At 41.6% G+C, this 22,756-nt stretch overlaps 2 protein-coding genes across 3 annotated transcripts in view; both read left to right on the top strand.

The window, feature by feature from the left end:
* Positions 1 to 22,756, top strand: part of mpped1 (metallophosphoesterase domain containing 1) — a gene marked incomplete at its 5' end in the record, with an annotated part of 203,890 nt that overhangs the window by 16,605 nt on the left and 164,529 nt on the right. The window lies entirely within an intron of this gene.
* scube1 (signal peptide, CUB domain, EGF-like 1) overlaps positions 1 to 22,756 on the top strand; it is a 114,431-nt gene that overhangs the window by 18,066 nt on the left and 73,609 nt on the right. For both annotated transcript variants that reach the window (XM_084572988.1, XM_084572989.1), the window contains exons 3-4: positions 5,157 to 5,282; positions 19,890 to 20,024. In XM_084572988.1, the coding sequence (XP_084429114.1) occupies positions 5,157 to 5,282; positions 19,890 to 20,024 (261 nt within the window). The remainder of the gene's footprint in view (positions 1 to 5,156; positions 5,283 to 19,889; positions 20,025 to 22,756) is intronic.

Genomic DNA, 22,756 nt, shown 5'->3' with positions numbered 1-22,756 from the left:
TCCAACATGGAGGAGGTGGAGCTTATGACCTATACTGAAACCAGCCACCAGGGGGAGCTCTACTTGCTTTGGGTTAGGGCTAGTCTATGGTGTGACCCAATGAATGGGTCAAATACAGAAAAATCTTTTCCCCATGTAGGATCAATACAGTATACATTATATTATTTTTATTATAGACGCTAAGCCAGTCCCTTTAAGCCATTGAGGTGTTACCGCACCAGAACTCTAATTGACGCACGGATCCTTCCACGAATAAAACGAGACAAAACTTTACACTGATGATTCAGTTTGTTTAGTCTTTACCAAAATGTGGATCAATATGACTCAAACATTTAATTACATACCAAACGTCCACCAATGGTTCAAGACACTTGCAGCCAAATTCTGCTTCAGCGTGATGGCATGAGGAAAGAAACTGTCCATGGGTCTGTTTTGATAAAAGCAATCTGCGTCCCTTGTCAGAGAACAGCTGAAAAAGGTTGTGTCTAGTTAATGATACTGATTTTTACTTCTGTTTCCTGGTACTGGAATAGTACCGCACAATATATCCACTGTGGGATAAATAAAGGATTATCTTATCTTACGTGTTCCGTTGTTCTTAGTGTACGTTGCACTCTTGTTGCTCATCTGTTTTGTGTGCTCCGAACCACATCGTGATTTATGTATACAGGACGGGTTCAAAGACTGTGGTATGGAACTGGCTCCTGTGGCAGACCATACTTCCCCAGTTTCTACAGAAAGTACATCGCCTGCCGGGCCTCGAGGATAGCGCTGTTGTTGGTCACCCACGTCAGGTTCTTGGGAAATGGAAGTTACCAGAATCTTGGCACAGGGCTGTCAGATACTGTGAAGACAAGGAAAGTAGACTGTTCAGGACTCGGTTGTTCTGACTACACTAGATTCATCACCTTCTTTGAGTCCAATGTCCAAGGTCTGCTAACTTAAGGAGTTTCACAGCTCGGTCTTTGGAGGTACAATCGTTGGTGTAAATATTTGACTTCGACAACCTTTTGGACAACCTTTTGTATGAAGTACAATGTTTTAGGTGTAGTTTAATATTGTATTATGTAATGCACCGTGCTGCATTAGAAGAAAAAATGACTGGAGGCACTAAGTGAAGTGACAAAGTGACTTTGACATTATTATTATTGTCAGTTATTTTTTGCTAGAAGTTCTTCCTACTGTTCTGTTCTTTTGTCTCACTAGGGCTAGGGTTCTTGGAAACTAAAATGTTATAACAAAAAACCTCAAAATCTGCGCAAATATTAAATCTATTGGATGCATTGTGATAAATATTGGAGGCTGCAGTTTGGGGGTTTAAATCATACTAAGGTGGTGTGCCAGGATTTCTCAGCTAGACTTGTCACAATCATTACATAATGGCATGATCACTATCATCTGAGCTGACGGCAACCATAAAAGCTAACTGAACTGTGCTATCTCCAAAACACACCATTATTACACCATTTGAGGTTTAACTAGCTCTCTATTATTGTGCATTTTGCTTTATTTAAAACCTGTGCCTGTGTAATACCTCACGAAACCATATATACAGTAAGTGCAGTGCTAAAAGTCACCGGATGGGCCACTGATGTTTTCAGTCTTTAGATGTCATGGCAGGCGTGACTCTTTAGTTCCACTTTGTCACATCCTGGCTCGCATTAACGACCACCTATGCTCAACAAGGTGCTCCTGCATCAGCGGAATTTAAGAAAAATCAATAAGTCTATGTAAGAATTCACGAATGAGTTATAATCTGAGTTTTGTGCTGGTCTAACTAACGTCAGGGCGGAGATCAATAAATAATAACTTAATGTGTGTTCCAAAATCATAACGCACACACATAAAACAGCGCTGTTCTTGGTTCTAGAGCAATGGTAGAGATCCATCAGAGACAGTAGCTGTTAAATTATTCTACTGCACCCCAGATGATGTCGGGGTTTATTTGCATACAGAGCGCAAAACTGAGATTGGATCTGGAGAAGCATTTGGAGACACTTGTTAATGCCAGGTCTGAACACACGTACCTAAAGCTGGTCACTTGCGATCAGATAGCTCAAATCGGATCTTAATGCAAGGACTGAATAGGCTGGTAGACAGCCAAACCCGAAATGTATTTCCTTGTTCACGCCTCATAGTCAGTCAGAGTGACCACTCTGATTGGCCGCTCAGCGTAGCAAACCAGTGCACGAGAAGGGCATCCACAGAAGGCTCTTCTCATTTTCCACCTTCATCTCATTTGAACATTCCAATACGCATTATTCTAAAAACCACATGGCCGTCTACAAGGACTAAACCGTAAACCAACTGATCAGCGCGATTCAGGAGAGGCCAGCTCACAGAAACGCAAGCTTCCTAGCCTCTTAGCTAACCGTAGCTCTTCCAGTTTTTTCTTTTGAATGATGAATACAGACTACTTTCCTTCCATGAATGCACGTAATATACAGTACGTGTCAGCTGGCCTGGTTTTTGCGGTTCAGCAGTTCTTTGATGTACTGGGCCTTTACGCGTCCAAATTATTTGTGTTGTGTTCCTCCTATCCTGGGCTCATTTTATTGGCTTGAGAACGTTTTTTAAATACTTTCAAAACAAATACATTAAACTGAACCAGCTTTGTTTGAATGTAGTCCCACCCTGACTACATTCAGCCGTTCAAGCACCTGCATCTTTTCATTCATCCTCACTTGCGAGGCCGTTATTTCTAGCATTTACCTCCTCCCTTCCTTTCTGACAGATGAAAAGCAGAGCGCGTAGGAGGTACCACATCCATACCACACCATCTGATTTGGCAGTTCAGCAAAGTGTCCAAACAACCTTTCCCCAAACAGCCACCCATTCAAAAGCTCAACATAATTGGTTGCAAATGGCTTTTAGGATGAGCTAGTGATGGATGTGAGGAGTTTATATACACAAAGCCCATGCTATTTAAAGCAGAATTCCACCAGGATTGATTATTTTTTTTTAAGTTTTTTTTTTTTTGGCATTTGTTATGTATTCCTCCCTTCAAAGTGAACTCTGTTTTTGCACACATGCAGCTCGATTAAAGCCGTTCGCTCGGTGTACAGCTTTTGAAGAAAGCTCTGGTCGCCGCATTGAATGCAATGGGGTGATATTAATGTTGCAGTGGTCCTTGAAGTCGGCTCCTTTTGCCAGAGATCAGACAAACAGAATTAAAAAGCGCTCGTGTGTGTGCGTTGGCCTGCATAATTGTTTTCCGGTAAACATGTCTGTGGTCCTGCATGGCAAAGAGTATGGCATTGATTTGGCTTTTGCCATGATGGTTTCTAACCGAGTGAAACCTCTCAGATCAGGATCTTTTCATGTTTATGTCCGCCTTCTTTTGGGCTCTTCAAAGTGATCTCATTTGAGCCAACATCGCAATGTTAATCGCGTGAAAGGAAGCGTTTTGAGGATAGAGAATCACTGTGAATAGTGTGGTGTCTTGTTTTTTTAGGATCACTGTGAATAGTGTGGTGTCTTGTTTTTTTTAGGTTTGGGAACAGTGTATTTATTTGTAAAACCTGTCTTTGCGGCATATTAATTGGTGTTGTATACTCTATGTGTGATTGCATTTGTATGTGTTCTAGTGCTGATGCCTGTGCAATCTGCACATTTGTGTTTCTTGAGTTTTTGTTGTAACAGCCGCAAGGCGAGTTCAGGGACGTCCCCATCGGTGACGTTAGTTGCTTCACGCCTTCATTGAAATCAGATTCAGCTGTCACGCTGTCGGAAAGGGCTGACAAACAGACAGGCTGGCTGATAAACAAGCAGGTGTGAAAATGAATTGACAAAAGCAGCCATGGTGTAGAATGAAATAAGAGGCGACACCGACGGAAAGAGTTTATGGTGCAAGAAGAGAATGAAGAGTGAGATATCGCACACAGGATGATAGATTGTAAAATTAAACGCCACAAACTCTATTCATCAAACTCATTTCCTACGTCGCACAAGGAAGACATGGACAGAACCCAGAACTCCACAGAACCGAACAATGTCTGTGTCCCAGAATCCAGGAGACATACAGGACATTGTACCTGCACTCTGTCATCCTTAATGCAGAGGAAGGAGGAGGAGGACGTGGGCCAGGGTCTTCTTTACCGACTGGTGGATGTCCTGCTGTTCACACAGAGGGGGAGGACTGTTTGTATAAGTGGCTCCTCATGGCAACCACTCGCAAGTGGCTCCTGCGAAAACTTCTGCTGGCTCAGCGCGGAGTTTTCGGGGGCGCATCCCCAGATGAATAAACACTCTTCGTCCTCAACCCGACTGAGCCACTGCCTCCTTCCTGAGCTGTAATGCCGCAGGGGACACTCTTGTAGGATTGCAGTTCTTTAATATAATTTAATATCTTTAATATGATGTAAAAGTATGTAGTCCCTGTTCAGACCTGGTTATTTCAATGCATCCTGAATAATCAAATCATAAGTGGCTGGCTTAAAGCACAGGTATGAACACATCCAGGACGCATTTGAATGATCAGATCACGTGGACCACATTTGGAGGTGTTTTCCAGGTTTCTTCTGACCATATTCTTTCAGCAGTGTGAACGTCTGACTTTGGTAATCGCGTTCACACCTCGCATTAAACGGCACCGTTTTGTGTCAGTCTTGTGTGTGTGCGTGTGTGTATCATGGGTTGGAGAAAAGCTATATATTTCAGAATAAGCTGTGAAGTCTCTCACTCTCTGAAAGCACACATTTTTTTTTTTATTAAATAGAATGCAGTAAAAATGCATCCCAGACCACCTCCAAATGCATCATCAATGTGTCCTGGGTGTGTTCACACCTGTATTCATAAGTCTTTGCAGCTCGCCGTATGGTGATTGTCAGATCTCAAGTGCTGGCTGAGGATGTGTGTGTGGAGATGCATTTTAATTCCAGATGTGAACACAGGTACTTAAAGCTGGCCACTTATGATTTGATTACTCAATGTAAAACCAGGTGTGAACAGAGTCTTAGACATGAGTAATGTCTGCAATCTTGTAATTTGACTGCTGTTCATCTTGTCCGAACAAGGGTTAGACAGCCAGTGAGACAGCCAGTGAGAGCCGATAGAGCACTGAAAATATTTTTTTTTTAAACCGTATTGTTCAGCTGATTAACAATACAATTAATTATCTGCAAAAAAACATGCGTTCTTTTTTTTTTTTTTTACAGACATGGACGAGTGTGAGAACGACTACAACGGCGGCTGTGTCCACGAATGCATCAATATACCAGGCAACTACAGGTGCACCTGCTATGATGGGTTCATGCTGGCCCACGACGGACACAACTGCCTCGGTAAGAATGGTGTTCGCTTAAATGCATTCTTCCTCTATGTGTGTGTGTATTTCTGGAGTTGTCACATTCATTTTCATTCACATTCATTCAGTTTCATGAAACGAATAGACTTTTGAATAACTACGGGCACAGCAAATACCCGTATCCATAGTCACTCCTGATGATATCCAGGGTTTCCCATACACTCTTCGTACTATGGCAGCCTGCCAGGGTCTACTTTACTCATAACGAATGGAAATAGTTTTTCATGTCTCAAACAACATTGTGCTTATGTCGTTTTCTGCCCTACTGTTCCCGAAAGCATCTCTCTTCATCAGTTCTCCCACCTCTCCCTCCCTCCCCAAAGCCGCCTCTCCCAGACCCCCCCTCCCCACACACACGTCGGCCGTTGTTCTTAATTTAAAATGACGGCGAAAACCGTACGGACAACGTACGTGACTCACTTAAATGACATTTGTGCTTTTGATTTTTTAGACCATAGAGGTTTACATTTATTTAAAGAGAGCTGGTCAAAACCCGGAAAAAATTACTGCAGGCGTAACACGAACTAGCCTAACTTTTATAAGTGTTAGCTAGCACAGCTAAATCGATGAGTCAACTGTTTACATTACAAATTAGACTCATTCGCTGAATTTATTTAATCTTACATAAAATTATTACAAAAATAATAGCATTTATAGGCATAGAATGCCACATCTAAACAGCATTTTAGAGTCCTTTAGTATTCCTATACATGAACTGCACAGTTTTGCTGCTATTTGTCGCTAATTCCATCGGACTGCTACAAAATGCATGATCTTATTCCAGCTTTTAATAGGTGGGATAACATCATAGTAGATATTTATGGGCTTTTATTAAGACAGTGGGATTTACAGTAATCTTATGTGTCCCCGTCCCTCAAAGAAAGGCAAAATCTTTGACTTCTATGTGACTTCATGTGGTGACTTCTTCCTGGCGCGACTTCACCTGCTACCAAGGTGCATGGAGGAGGAAAAGAAATTGCTCTCCAGCAGCACTTGTAGTGTGTGGAACAACTTTATTAGACGTGTTTCAGCATGGCCTTCATCAGGGTCATCAAGAAACATGCTGCTGAGGACATTCTAAATAATGTAAAAAAAAAAAAAAAAAAAAAGTCTTATGGGACTTTTATCTAGATATATTGATGCTTAGTGGGACAAAGCCACAGAGAGTTGAGAGCTGCTGACAAATGTGTCATATTTAAAAAATCAAGCACAGTCATTTGTCTTCCGACTTTAAAGGCTTTTAAAGCCTGTGTGAGTTCCGTTTCTTGAAATGAATGGATCTGCGTGTCTTAATGTTAATCTATCAGTAGTGTGCATTGCTGACGTCTGAGTGTCTTTGGGGTGCGTGCATGCATCAGCGTATGGCTGAATAGATAGATCTGTCTGTCTGTGCTTAAGTTAGTGTGCTTAAGGGTATGTGGATGTTCCTGTTTGTGTGTGTCCTTGTATCTCTTAAGCCTGTCTGGCTCAGCTTCCCTTTCTCGGAGAGTCGCTCTGTCATCGTTTGGAGGGTTTCCATGATTTCTGCTGTTTTATGCTTCTGTCTCTGTAGTGCTGGGAGGGCGGTAGGGGTTGAAGAGTTCTTCTACAGATATTTGGCTGTGCTTTATTACTGACAGATCCACCTCATTTAGCCCCAGTCCTGTGTTATTGACTTAGCGTCAGCCAGACTAATGTTTTTTCTGTCCTGTGCAACACGTAGTTCTGCACTGATGTGCTCAGACACATTTCATCCTGTCAGTCCTCCACCGCTGAGTGACGAGAGCAAAATAAAATCAGGACCATAAAAACTAAGATTTTGGATGCCCATGTGTCTGTGGTGCGATACGTTTTGGCCTTTGTGCACGTTGTAGTTCATTCTTTGAACCTTTTGGCGAGGCCGAGTGAGAGATTGAGTGCAAATAGGAGCAGCCAGAAGCCCAGTGTAGCTGTTGAGCTGTGGATTCACCTCACAATAATGACTTTCAGACAGCTGACATAAAGCAGACTTAAAGATGGCCTGCCGCGAGAATCAAAATTTTCCTCCAGAGTTGTTCAAGAAAACACTAAAATCTGCCTGTGGTTTATACCCAAGCCTATTCTTTCTGCTGAATGATAAACAGTGTTAAACTAGAAGTCATAAAAGTGGTGAAAACATTTTTGTCTAAATGCTAGCTTACTAATTTAATTCCGCCCCTCATAGCATACCCTTGACCTTCAAACCTTTGAGCAGCTTTTCCCATCATGCACATCCATCATCGCAGTAGTTTGCTCATTTGAAGAATGCAGACAAGAAGTCGCAGATTGAGCAGCTTTTCAGCAGCAGGAATTGCAAATCTCAGACAAGTCAAAACAAGGTTTAACTCAATTCAAATATCAGGTTAAAATTTCATAATGTAGAGTTAATCCTACAGGTTCAGAGATACTTCCTTTGAGTAGTGTTTCCCTCATTTCTTTGTGAATAGTACGTCACACAAACAAGCAGACTCAGCTCTGATTTATCTCTGTATTATTAAGATTAATTCCATCATTTTCAACATGACAAATCTCATGAAAGATCCGCTTGAGCTGGAACACGCATGTGTCAGCCATGACTGCTGGATGGTGAGGCTTTAGACTCCTTTCACCTTTTCACCTTTTTTAATATCGCAATCACACCTACTTTCATACTCAAAGATTTCAAACATAAGTTTGGGCAAAATACATAATTAGTATAAGTTAAAGTAATGCTCCAGCTAATCAAACCAAATTTTTTTGTGATATCCATTCTGTTTTTTTATGTGTGCGTTTAAAAATATGCATGACTACTGATGGATGAAAATCAAATTTTGGATGATATCTCTCACTGATGAAGCCTTAAGACTTGGGTCAGATAAATGTTGCATGTGTTTAAACCCATAGACTGTATATAAATATGGACAATGCGTTCCCACTCCCTTGCATTGGCTGAACTGATGCTACTTTCTCGAGGATACGGGTGGCAGCATCCTGCGACTTTGGTGCCAGAGTCCGAGAGTGGAGCCACGCGGAGCCGCGTTAACGATGACCCGCCCACACTTCCTCTAGACTCGCTGGCGTTTTTGTTTAATTAATACTGCGCTCTGCTGTACCTCCACCAGTTACAACAAAATGTTGGATTATACACTACACTTATTATTATTATTATTTTTTTTTCCAACCCTCACGGTCCTAGGGGACCTCTTCACTGAGCAGCTGGCATGGCACTTGTAGCATGGCATCCTGTTTCTATAGCATCAAATAACTAAAATGAAACTTATCAGAAAAACTGACACTTGAGTATGCATCAGCAATATATTAACTACCAAAAATGACAGAAACCAACCAAAAATTTATTTGACGCATTTTAGTTTGGCCCAAGTCCCGTCCACTAACATGGAGGGGGTGGAGCTTATGACCTATACTGCAGCCAGTCACCAAGGGGAGCTGTACTTGCTTTGGCTTCACTTCTGAGGAGCTGTTGCGTTGCCCATTTTTGTACAGTCTATGTCTAGTATAGATATATACATATATATATATATATTTAATATCCATAAAGACATAGATGAAAAGTTCTCTGCTGAGAACCAGATTTCTATGTGGAAAAACCATATACTGACTTGCAGAGAGAAGATGTGGGTCCAAGTTCACTTCTAAAAAGTCGGAATTTATTCTTTTATGTCAGCCTCTAGCAATTGTCAAACGAATAGCATTTTAATGGTTTCTCACATTAGCTAAATCCTTGGTGATTTCCTCACTGTATAGAATCTCCCACGCTGAAGCTGGTGTGTAAAATCCAGTCGCACTGAGAGACTTGATTGTAACAGCTATAAAATTCCCTGAGAACATGACAGTTTTCTATGTTGGATCAGTGGCTTGGTGGGAAGCTGTCACCATAATTGCATCTCTGTGTGTTTTATGTTCTGCTGACTTGTCTGCTTATCCAGCTAGCTTGTTACTTAGCTGTTATCTCTCTCTGTGTGTTGTGGTTAAGCGTAGAAAATGGGCGTGAGGTTAGTGGGATTTCACCAATGTGCCGCCAATTGAAATGATACCAAGTGAGTCATGTGAGAACTGTCATCACCTGCTCTTTACAGGCGGCAGAGAGGAAACCAGCCTGAGTCTGCCCTTGACCCACAGACTTGCTTTATTAGATGTTGACTGGATGTGGCTGTAATGCCATGCAGTTAATTCAAACCAGGTTATGAGTTCAAACAACATAGTAAAGTGTGAAAAGATCTATGTGACCACAGAAAGATACGAAATAGGCTATGGTCGATGTTTAAACGTGGGCAATCAGATCGCAGCTTTAAGTACATGTGTTCGCACTTGCCATTAAAATGCGTCTCCACATGTTTTCCCATCCAGCACTCAAGAGCCGATTTCAGTTTTACACTCTGCATGCAAATAAACACAGACATACTTTGGGGCACGGAAGAATATTAGAACAGCTGCTCTCTGTAATGCATCACTCTATATTTACTGTATTCAAGGTGAATAAAGATGCAGTCGTGTGTTTTCTTCTGAACGAATGAGGCAAAACTCCACTGATGCACCTCTGCTGATCAGGTGGTATTTAATGTGAGCCAGGACGCATTGTGTGTTCACACTACCAGAGGAATCTGGTCAAATACATCTCAGACCACCTCAGTGCGTCCTGGGAGGGTTCACACTTGCACTTCAAGCTGGCCACTTTGCGATTGGATTGCCCAGGATTGATTGGTCTGAACAGGGCTTATGTGATCCTTATTTTCCTCTTATCTTCTTCTTTCCTTTATTTATTTTATCTTTTTCATGTGGTGTTCATTCCCTGAATAATTACACTGAAAAATGCCAAACAAAACACACTGCTTAACTGTAAAAAACGCCATTATAATGCCATTGGAAATGTTACTCAGAAACACATTATATATGTTATTAACCCTTTTAAAGTGTAATAATTAGTTGTCATATAATATTGTTGACATTTTTACTTAATTGTTTTTTTACTGAATTATTCTGGCAACACCAGCTGCGAGTTCTTTTTTTCCCTACAAACAACAGCGTTTTTTTTGTTTGTTTGTTTTTTTACAGTGTAGTTTTGTCTTGGTTTCTTCTTTCTTTAAGATTTCACAGCCTGTATATGTAAATTATAATTGTTAAATTATAATTGTTATACCATTTACTTCATTATTCAGGTAACCCCAGCTGCCAGTTTTTTGTTTTTTTATTACAGATTTTTGTTTTACAGTGTAGTTTTGTCTCGGCTTCTTATTCCTTTCAGATTTCATGGCCTTTCTTTCCTCAAATGTCTTTCTTCACCTTGTAACTTTTTGCTTCTGTGCTTTTGTGCATTTTCTCACTCTTACAATGTATCTCTTTTTCCGTGTGACTTCCTTCTGCTTCCTTCTCTCCACTGTCTCTCTTTGCTCTGTCCTTCCGTGCCCCCGTGTCTTTGTTCCCTCTTAGTTTTTCCCTGTCCTGTCTCATTACATTTTTACTCACTTCATTTCTACACTGTATCCCTCTTTTAAATTCCTCTCCTGTCCTGTTCCCTGCCATTTCTCTCTCAGAGCGAATGAAGTTCACCTCTATTTGACGTCTTTATTACGGAAGGTCTGCTCTAAAAGAGACTGATGGGGTTGCAACAGCATTTCACCACCGCCGTCTCTCCTTTCTTTATTATTCTTTCCCTCTTTCCCATTTCATCATTGTCTGTGTCTTTCTCTTTTCATGTCTCTCGTTGTCTAACATCCTGGCTGCACCATTTTTCTTTGCTACTTCTATCTTTCACTCCCTCTTTCCTATATTACACTTCCTCTCCGTCTGCTGACCTTTTACCAACTGACATCAAATTATCTTAATAGCCGTCTAGTTTCCTTCTCCTCCTCATGCATCACAGTGAAGTCTATTTGTCAGACGGATGACTGAATGTTTAAACACCACTCTTCCAGCCATCATCAGGTAACAGCAGCAGAGGTACAGTCAGTTTATTGGAATGATTAGTGGACACTTTATTGTGTTTTATGGGCTGTTTGCTGCCTGGGCTTGTTGACATTTGGACATTTTATTGGAGGAAAGAACTCCCGATTGACATTCACGGTCCAAGTTAAATTATCATTACCATATAACTGGATGACCTTCTGGTCTTTCCGATTTCCAGTGTCACTGTGAAGTCAGTATTTCCTCTAGGACATAATAAATATCTGACACTAAAGACAAGATGAACTATTTGGATTTTGGTGACCTGTATTCTCCAGCAGCTCAACCCAGAGAACGAACGTTTCAGTTCCTTCTCTTTTAAGTTATAAGCTAATTGTTCATTGCTAGGGGTTAGGGATGTACTGGACCTACTGGAAGCACACTAAACAAACAGGAAACATCACAGAAAATTACCCACAGCAGTGTGCGACACACACGCACCAAGTTAAACATATTCAAAGGAGGAAATCTGTTTACAAAGCCAAACCAATAAAAGGGGCAGTGATTACAGTGTTGAGTTGCCTTCAGCAGATGTTTCAATTTGTCTTCAAAGCTACTGTTAGAACGGCAACTCTTTAAAAGGGAGGATGCTAGCTGTGAAAAGGGATGCAGTACAATCTGTTAAGAAACTGTATAAAAAACGCAGTTTAAACTTTCAAGCACGAGCCACATAATCAAAAATCTTGTGTGTCGTATTTAATTTTAAAATGCAGTGGAGTAGAAGCAAAAAGTCAGAATATGGACACTTAAAAACTGTATATGAAGAATTAAGAATGAACTTTCTTCCTCTGGTTTTAACATTGCAACCGCACTGTCCTAAAGTACCTCCACCTTTTGGATTTCTTAGCACCTGTGCTGCTGCTGTGGGTCACCGAATCATGTATGGCATTAACGTTTGAGAAAATAAAAAGCAACTTCTTCTGCGCCCCAGAACAAAGGACCATCCTGCTCTTCCTCGGCAGCACTTGCACACATTTAGATGATGGATGTCGCAGCATCCGGGCCTCGGAGGAGAGCGCTTGACGGATAGCTTTTGGACGTTGGAGTGACGGGTCTGGGCTGTGTCTGAAAACTCTTGACAGGCAGAGGGGTTTTACTCCTGAATCAGTCACACACACACACACACACACTTAAGATGTGCCGGGCTGCTTGACCTTGCCAACACCTCCAAAAGCGTTGCAGGATAATCTCACATGGTCAGCCAAACTCAGCGCACCAAGCCTGTCATTTAGAGTAATTGCAAATATAGTGTCTGCTAGATATTAGATGATGATAGAAAGTAGGCTATAAATCAAGGAACGCAGGTCCTCAGTTTGGCATTCCCTTTTGCTTTTAATTCTATTTATATTACAAACATGACACTGTTCATAGCGAAGCTTTTCTTGGCCTGAAATTATAAACTTCCACAAGCCAGTCGTATAGATTTTTTTAAGGTGGAAACTTAATTGTTCTTGATTCCTCATACAGCAAGTATGCAGCCTTTAGAATTTTTTATATTTCTTTATGAAAATGACATAAAACATCAGCGGATTTTCACGGAATACGTGAAATTCGACAAAGAGAACACAATCAAATAAACATTTCCCCATTCAGAAAAATGAGCCGATATTACATATCTGTGAGTTGTAAAAGTAAGTGCATCTCTAGGATTACAAGTTAATTTAGACAGAATCAGTGTAATGAGGCTCATTCAGTGCCCCAGTTGGTGAATAATCTATGATTTTTCACAGTCTGATCTTCACAACTCATGTTTGTGGAAATGTATGATGGCACAGACAAATTACCTTTCTGAGGAGCTTAAGTGTTGGTTAAAGATGGATAAAGACAAACTTAATGAATGTTTTGGAACGGCCAAGTCTAAGTCTTAACCTTAATCCAAAAGAAATGTTGTGGGTGGACCTGAAGCAAACAGTTCATGTGAGGAAAACCACCAACATCTCAAAGAGGTTCTCTAATAAAGAATGAGCTTAGCCGCTGTAGATGACAGATCAGCAGTTACCGGAAACATTTAGTTGCTACACAAGAAGTTAACCCCAGATACTGAAAACAAGGGTTTGTATTTTGCACCTCACAGATATGTAATATTGGCTCATTTTCCTATATGGTATATCTGTTGAATTTGTGTGATTGGGTTCTGTTTGTCTGCTCACAGGACTACAGGACAAGAAAAGCTGCTGATGTTCTGAGTAATTCATTCAGAAATGTAGAAAGGGTATTTTACTGATGTGGTCTTTGGTCTTTGCTCAAATTCCTGTGTTCACTTTAGAAACAACAAAAACAACAAAATTTGCTTTCTAAAGTAGCCCAGTCAGTCAGTATTTCAAAAACAAGACAAAACCAGCCCGTTTGTAAGCAAAGGTGCTGGGATGACTCACAGCTTCAACAGTGGCCCCTATCATGTGGCTTACTCTAATGCCGGGACTAGGGCTGTTTTTACAAGTGCGGGGTATCACATTTTGGAATGAAATCCTTCGAATTTCACATTTGAACCTCCATAAAACCAAAGAATAAAAACAGGATTGTTGGCAGCAGACAGCGCTGCCCAGAGGATTAGGTTGTATTTCAGGTACGATTACGTAGGCCCAGTCCCGTTTGAGAAGATATACGACACGGCAGATTGCGTTCCTGTGTATTGACTCATGGAGATCGCACCGTCAACCAACTTCTCTGATGCTTAATGTTTACTGTCATCACTAACTATTGGTGTAAATAGTGCCCTGCGATGCATGGTAACCACGTAAACAGGAATATGAGAGACTGGCATGTCGGCGTATTGTCAAACCGCAGCTCAGGCAGAGCTCTAACCTTTGTCTTTATGCCGTGCATCAAGAAGGATCGCAGTGTTTGTCATAAGGTCTCACTCTCAAGTGTCTCATTCAGCAGGAGATTTACTGTGTAGATGGGGGCGCACTCTGCAATGTACATACTCCCGCTCTCATCACATTTACACATCCAGTCCTGGCGGCCCGTCTTCGTCCGCAGACAGAAAGTGTCTTGGCTCTCATATCACGAGCTGTCATAACAATGTATGTTAGAGCCGTAGCCTGAAACAGTGGGGATGAGTCCAGAGATGCTGTAAATTACAATCATATGTCTTCCTTGACTGGTAGACACGTAGGACTTGCTAGCTTCGCTTTCTTTCTCATTAATCATAGCTCCGAACCTAACGTCAATCCGAGCAACACGTCTGTCTCAGGAACAGATTTACTTTGGGTTCAGGTTGCGTAGCTTGACAAGAGGCAGAAGCTGCACATGCAAAAAAATCGAAACTCATCGGGAAATAGCAAGTTAACTGCCGCGTTCACTCGCCATCAAAGCCCAACAGCTTCGTTTGAAAGAAAACTTTTTTTTTTTTGGTCCAAGTTGTTTGTTTCCCTGTCAGAGTTACGCTCAATTTATTTCTTATTTTTCTCACAAGCTCTGGGCCTGCTCGTGAAAAACAATAAAGACTTTGTGGTTTTTAATAAACCCAAAGCATGATATTCTCAAACTCCAAGACCTTGCAGCGTCCTGAATGAGCCTCGGATGACAAATTACACTTTGGAAAATTGCAGCGTTGAGAGAAAAAAAACAAAAAACACGGCAGTTTGCGTGAGTGTTCAGGAAGTCGCTCCATCATCTCCCAGATGCACCGTGTCAACAACTTAAGGCACTAATTGATTTAAGATTGCCTAGTTGTTCTGTGATTAAAGAGCAGTCCTTTTCAGTTTCTTTCTTCCTTTTGATTTTACCCTTTATTTATTTGGTTTTGGCGTGGACACAGCTGGGCGCAATGTGTCGATGGTTTGGTGCCCTCCGCGAATGTCTGGTGCACTCGCAGGAGTTTATTTTTCTTCCAACATGTCCTTTTCATTTCATGGCGAGAGCTGAGAGGTGGCCGCACGGCGGGAAGCCACTGACGACAGCGCGTCACAGAGAGGTCCAACACGTAACAGACAAGACAAACATAGGGGAGGGAAGAGGCAAACTGGAACTTGAAATACAAGCGGCCTTTTGATTTTTAAGAAAAGACAAATCATGTCAAAACAAGCAAAAGACCGGAACACTGGTGCTTACCTCTGCCAGCAATATGAGCTCTTAAAAAACCACTAGTATAAATAAAAAAAAAAAAAAAAAAGGTGTAAGAGAAAAAGAAAATTAACTAAATTTAAAATAAAATAAAATAAAATAATTAAAATTTAGTTATCTGTTATAGACAGGTCAGTTGTTGTACAATTGGATCGATAACTAAAAGAAAAACAGAACATGGAATGTGTAAAAATTCAAAGAAAGTAAAAGTACATTTTTAAAAGTCTGCTTCAACAAAATTTACAGTCCCCCTGTGCCAAAATGGATTCAAACATTTATTAAAGTTAACAAGTGCGAGATTTCACACACCCAAGCTGCAGCACAGACTAAATATATTTTCAAAATTTTTTTAAAGCACAAATTGCCTCGTTTCATTACTCTCCCTTCACCGCAGCTTTTTCTAACTCTGTCTCCTGAAGCTCCACATTAGCTTTTGATAAAATTTTGAATGGGTAAGCCAAAATAATGTGAACAACGGAGAGAATTTGTCTGGCAGTTTTTCAGTACCACTCAGAGGTAACCCTCAGTAGGTACTTACTCGTGAAAACAGCGCTGAAAGAGGCCGTTGCTGGAGTTGGAACATGCACAAAGTGTTGTAGTGTTTAAAGTCCTATTGCAAGTTTAGACATTCAACAACCCCCTATCCAGGGTGTCCAAGCTTCATATTACTGATTTTAGTTTCAAGTTAATTTCCATAAATTATTTCTGTGTACAAATGGCCATGAGTATTTTATTTTAAAGGTCTTTTAATGTTAAATTGTCAAATGGGTGTATGGTGAGGAAGGTGTCTCACCTTTCACTTCCGTGTTGGCAAACTGCCTGATCAAACTATCGAAAAGGTTAATTTGAACCTAACCCTAACCTGCTAAGACCGAACTAAATGGAACTGACACAAAACAACCTGGTAAACAGTTACAGTAATCAAGTCAAGATAAACCGATGCAACAGGATGCAAGAAGTGCTGCTTACCCTGCACATGCGGGCGAACCCTCTGGTTCATGGACAACCCGCTCTAGGGTTAGCAGTATAACCCCCGGTACATGGACCACATGCCGAGCATGAGCAAGACGCTGAACCCTGTGCTCCCGGTGCTTGGCACTGGTGTGTGAATGTGTGTGTGCTTGTGCGAATGAATGGGTAGTTTATATAATTGTGCCTGTTAAGCACTTTCAGTACCGATAGATAGAAAAGTGCTATATACATGCAAGATAAGAACATTTACCAGTACTATTACATGCAGTACCCCCACTGCTGCGTTGTGGACACAATAAAATCAACTTATTAGGAGGCATTCAAAGTTCAAATCAAAATGCACATGCAACATTTCCCATGTTTTGTTTCTCCTTCAAGCCCCCTAACTCATAGCCTTTACCCCACCACTCTCCATTTCCTTGCTCTTGTCACCTCTCTTGCCTTCTCTGGCCTTTCAGCCCTCCCTTCCATCTGCGGAGCCCATCCTCACTGTGTCTAAACAAAATTTTACGCAAGTTTACACAAGTGCAAGCAAACAAAACATAGGGGTTCTGGTTGAAACTTGCAAAATGACCCGGTGGCTTTTGTTTATTCAGAAATGTTGGCAGAGATCAATTGGACTGGAAGATGGCTGCATCTCTTCTTTCTCTCTCTCTCTCCCTCTCTCTCTCTCTCTCCCTCCCTCTTTCTCTCGGAATCTGTACATCTCTGGACTATGCTCAGCTACCTTTTATTGTATTCTCTGTTTTATGGCCCCCCTTTAAATGACTGTAGTCTAGGCATCTGTAACTGGAAGGCTTTCGCAGCTGGCGTCTGTTTTGGTCCTGTTTTTTTCAATCCCCTTGGTGTTGATTTCTCCAGTAAACAATAATGATACGATGGAGAAGGTGGACAACCAGAGCATCTTGACCAAATTACTTTCTTCTTCTCTCTGGAAGACAGGCAAGTGGTTTTAGTTCAAGTAGTGATTTACAGTAGAAACGCCAGTGCAGTACATATACACAGCCACTGTAGTTACTCATGTAAAATACAGGAAACAGACACAAAGCTTAACAAAATCCTTGGAGTTGTTTACGGGTGTTGTGTGAGTCAAAAGCAAACCACAATTAAAGCATGCTTCCTCCTCTTCTGCACCCCTTCTCCCCATCCTCCTTTCTTCCGCCAAGGTTACCATGATGGTGAAATATTCCCTCCCTTTACACAAACTGTTAACAAGGCTCTCACAGGCTTTGTTTACTCTGTTGGGGTTTAACGAGTCCACTGCCACCGTCTGAAAGCACAGAAATGAGTTTCCAGGTGAAGTTGCCAGTGAAATTCCCAGTGTTACTTCACTTGAAAAGCATCAAGAGCATGGCCCAGCAGGGCCCAGAAACACCTTTTCGTAATCACAGAAAAGGTGTCAAGGAGACATAATGTCATTAAAATATGGGGAAATCATCAGGGGTTACAGGCCCTCCTGAAAGTTATTTTCAGTGTTGCACTTTATTGTTCATGTGAAAAAGGAGATTGTAAAGCTGTAGGTTGCTTTTAATCTTGGCTTAGCTTGCCAGAGGACTGGAACTGGTTGGACATGTAACAATATGATGGAACGGTAGGTCTATGACTTTTAGACCTGAGATCATTTTAGTCCACTCTGTGATGTTTTGTACTGTAGGTTGTAGATTAAAGGTAAACCAAGGATCATAAAGACATTGCTCTTGTTATGTTCTTCTGTGGCACTGAAGCGAAATTTAGGTCGAAATCAAGAAGGACTAAAGTGACAAGAAGAAAAGGCTCAAGAAACATTTAGAGATTGTGTTTGTTTCTTCATCTATACTAATAAATGCACATTGGTTACTGTTAGCTCTTATGCATATGGCTTTGAGAGTAGTTATAGTATCAGTATACAGTCTCCAAACACGTTGTTCATGAGCAACCAGTCGCTTGCTTCCATTTCTGAATGACTTCCTAAAGGTTCCAAGAATATCTAGATAAGTCTGAGAACACAGAGTCACTTGATGAACCTGTGTGGGTGTCTATCATGTCATATTCACAGACATCTCTTAATACCAGCATTAGGTTTGTTCTTGCTTGATGATAAAACCATCATGGGGTCAAGTAGAGTAAGGTTGGCCAATCTTGTCCAACGGAACCAAACCCAAGTTGCAGCTATGTGTGTTTTTATTCTGTCCGTCCTGTCTGTTCTGTCTTTCTGTCTCTCTTCCCAACAGTTGCGTCTGTGTTTGTGTAACCGTGCTACACCGTCTGCTAGGTTCACCTCAGCACGTCAGACCGAACATAATGCAAAGTCACCCTGGCCAGGCACGGGATTTACACACACATGCACGGACACAAACAAACACTTGTTTCTATCTTTGAAAGGACTTTCCGTTGACATAATGCATTCTCTAGCCCCTTACCCTAATCCTAACCATTTCAAGTAAGTGCCAAACCTGTACGCTAACCCTAACCACAACCACAATCTATTTGCAACATTTACTCTGCTAAAGCCACATCTTTACAGGTTTAAGCCCTCAAAAAAATTGTGGGGTCCACAAAAATGGCTTCAAATGGTTAGTATTCTGTTATAAAAATAAATACACACATATTTGTACGGGTGTCTTTGTGAGGACATTCATTGATGTAATGCATTCCCTAGCCCCTTACCCTAACCTTAACCATCTCCACTAAGTGCCTTACCCAAACCAAACCCTAGTCATAACCATAATCATAACCTAATTGTAACATTTACCCCAAAACTGAGTCTATATTCTCAAACAAACTTGTTTGTCCTCACTTTGCCCAAATATCCCCACCTTGCATGAATATCCTCACTCCGATGGTGTAAAACTCAAATTGGTCCTCAGAAATAGCTGTACATGAACACACACAAACTCGTGTTTCTATCTTTGCGTGGACCTTCCTTAGACTTAATGCATTCCCTAGCATTTTACCCTAACCCCAACCACAACCTAACCATATCCTCTACTCTAAAACCAAGTCTTGATGGGGATTTTGACTCTTAAAAGCCCAAAATCTTAGTATTTGGCCCCCACAACTTAACATCGACGAGACTACACACACAGATACAGACAGAGAGGAAGGCAGCCCTGTTTGATCCCTGTTAAAGTCAGTCGAGGGTGTTACATGTTTCCAGTTCACTTCGGCCCCATCAAAATGCCCCACTGGAAATTTACTGGCCTTTTAGTCTCACAGTGGGGCCCTATAAACCCACTTGTGCTCTAGTGTGTGCACAAAACACATTTGCGTGCACACACACACACACACACACACACACATATCCACTGCAGACACTCACACTAGCAGCCCCTGTTACCCCCTTGAGTGAGGAGTTTGATTCAGTCACTAACTGTACCAGGATCAGCCTGTCAGGACAACATGATGCTCTTTGTTTTGTGTGCGTGTATGTGTGTCTGTGACCCTCGCATTCCTGACTCCGGTGTCATCCCTCTCATCAGACATTTCCCGGCACATAAACTCTCACTGACACGTGTTTATTTATGAAGCCTAATGGGCTGTTATTCCACCAGGCTGCCATGGCTGACTTTATTTCCATCCCTTGCCCTTATCGCTCTCTCTCTCAATCTGTGTCTCTCCATCCAAACAGATGTGGACGAGTGTCTGGACAACAACGGCGGATGCCAGCAAGTGTGCGTCAACACCATGGGGAGCTACGAATGTCTGTGCACAGACGGCTTCTTCCTCAGTGACAACCAGCATACCTGCATCCACCGCTCTGATGGTAAGACTGGGACAGAGAAAGATGTGAGAGAATGAGCTTGAGTTTCTGAAGATGAATTCTTTACAAGAGGTAAAGGGTACTCCTGACCGGTCTATATTTAATAAATTTAGGGATTAAATTGTCTGAGATGTTACAAATTTTGAGGCTAATCAGGTGTTGCTTCTGGTTGCCTCTAGTTGGTGCTAAGTTAATAAAGGGTGATGACATTTGGCATAATCCACTCAGAATGAATTGTAGTAACTTTTTTTGTATGCTGATTGATTCTCTAATGCCATTATCTGGTCGAAATTTAAAGGATATGACCACATCCTCTTCAAATGTATTGATATTCCTGTGTATTTAGTGTCATCCATGTTGTGTGCTTTTTGGCTAATATGCTAAACAAAGACTGCTAAACATCATCATGCAGTATAAACCCTTTTACGGCCCAGGTCGTGATTATGTCACCGCAGTTAGCTGGAGGCAAAAACCACAGCGGTTGCTGTTATCAAAATGTCATCTTCCTGTGTTGTAGGGTGCCAGAATCAGAGAAGTCCGGTTAATAGCTCCAAACTGACATTTTATCTCATACCAGCTGCCACTTCCACAAGAAACCTGTGGCTGAATGTGATAAAATGAGAAGACAGAACCGAGGCGATCATCACAAATGTTTGTGCGTGCATTTACTAGGTCCCACTGGAAAGCTAGCTAATATTAGCATAATGAGCAACGCTGATACTTTGATAGCAACCTTCATTCACTTCATATTTTGCTAAACATGACACAGCTAACAACATTTTACTTTTACGTTAGCCTAACCCTAACCCATTAGCCTGTGTAATAGCCTCCGTTGGCTTATGCATTAGCCTTTAAAATCATCACATATCACCTACAGTATGTAGTTAACTTTGTGGTTGACAAATACCAGATGTAGGTTACTTATTTAGCCATGCTAGTGTAGTTAGCTGTCAAGACGTAGCCGTTGGTTCTGTTGGTTTGTTTTCAAGCCTTGCTTAGCAGAACTTTGGCTCGCACAACACAAAACTCATCTGTTAAATCTTTGTAAGTTAAGTCTTGTTCATGACCATTCAGAACATAATTATTATTTAAAAAATGTGTTTACTTCCACCATTGTCGAAAATAAACCAACAGAAGTTGCTAGTCCATGTTAACTAATGTATTCCTGTGGATTGTTTTGCCTCCAGCTAAGCCACGCCCTCTAAAAAAAACTTCATTGTGTTTACACACACAAAGGGGTCTATATATCACACACCAAACAAAAACAGATTGCCATGGTAGTATCTGTAAAAAAGGTTAGATATAACCATGACATGTTACTATGGCATTTTCACTTGCATCCCCGTACTTTTCTCTTCTCCGAGTGTGAAATGTGTTTCTCATGTGGGATACCCTGTGTGAGGCTTTCAGGATCAGAAAATTCGAGGGCACTGACATCATGCCCCTGGCTTGGTCAGCCTCCCGCCACACGCACAGTGGCAGTGACGATCACTGGGTTTGATGTGTGGCTTGTGACATTAATGTCTGGCATTCATTTCATGTTGGGTGGACCTCGCTACCCTGGCATCCCTGACCTGTCACTTTGAATTTATGGGCTCGACCTGTGGTGGCGAGAGGCACTGACGAAGTGGTGTTCCCGAGGTGAGCAGGGGTTGCTGACTCCTTCCCTCCTCTCACCCACACATTCTCTAAGTACAATACTCACATGGATGCGGCCGTGAATGGAGACAGTGTGGCAATCAAGTTCAAAGACAGATGAGAGGACGATCATCCGTCATCTCTTCGAAAAGGGGACCCTGGGAGGAATGGCTGACGGGGAGGAAAGCCAGTTTAAGCAAAGGAAGAGGCAGCGACCCTGGGTGCTCACAGTTTGAAGGCATGTTAGGAGCAGTATCAGGATATTAGAGGATTCTATGTGGAGACCGTCAGGGACAGAAGTAAAAGAGATGCAGAAATAGACGCGTGTTTGCTCACTGGAAACTCCATAAACCCGCATGTGAATATCTTTCTTTTCCTCTCCTTCCAAACTATTTCTGTAAGTTTTGGTTACAGCTCACAAGAGGAAAAACGCATTCAGTTGACAGCAATTGACAGTTTTCTTATGCTGAGATATTTTTTCATGTTTAAACCTTGTGTTGAACCTTATAAACCTTAAGTTCAGACGGAGTCCCCCAGGTCTTCCCATCCTGTCCAACTTCTTTTCCTCCCCTGTTCTATGTCTTCCAGATCAGAGCGGTAACTGTGTAAACATTTGTAAGTCCTGCTCCTGTCTGAGGGATGTTCACACTAAATAAACAAGCACTGGAGATGCTTGTGGTACATTTCTGTTGCCCCCGCTCTGGCTGGCTGTCCTGAGCCTTTAACCACCACCATTCAGAGATTCTCAATCAGACACTTGTCTCCTATCCCTCCCCTGGACAGGAATAGCAGCAGCATCCAGGCATCCCACAGGAATCTACTTGCACATTTTGTTTCCATTTTCCCCATGATGGCCTACTCCACTCCCCTCTTCATCATGTGTCTTCTCCTTCGTCTGTTTTATTTCATCTGGTCTAATTCTGCCTATCCCCGTACTGTCAGCTTGTTTTTTTTTTTTAAAACATTGCCTATGAAAGGTTCTACCTTACACTGGAGTGATCCCTTCACACTACCACATGACTGTTTAATGCCAGTGGACACCATAGTGTAATGTGAGTTATAAACATACTGTAAAACACTAAGCTCACATGCAACAA

This window comes from Chelon labrosus, assembly GCF_963514085.1.
Source record: "Chelon labrosus genome assembly, chromosome: 23".
Classification (NCBI taxonomy): Eukaryota; Metazoa; Chordata; class Actinopteri; order Mugiliformes; family Mugilidae; genus Chelon; species Chelon labrosus.
Note: the sequence above shows the minus strand (reverse complement) of the source record. Positions and strands in the feature narration are given on the sequence as shown.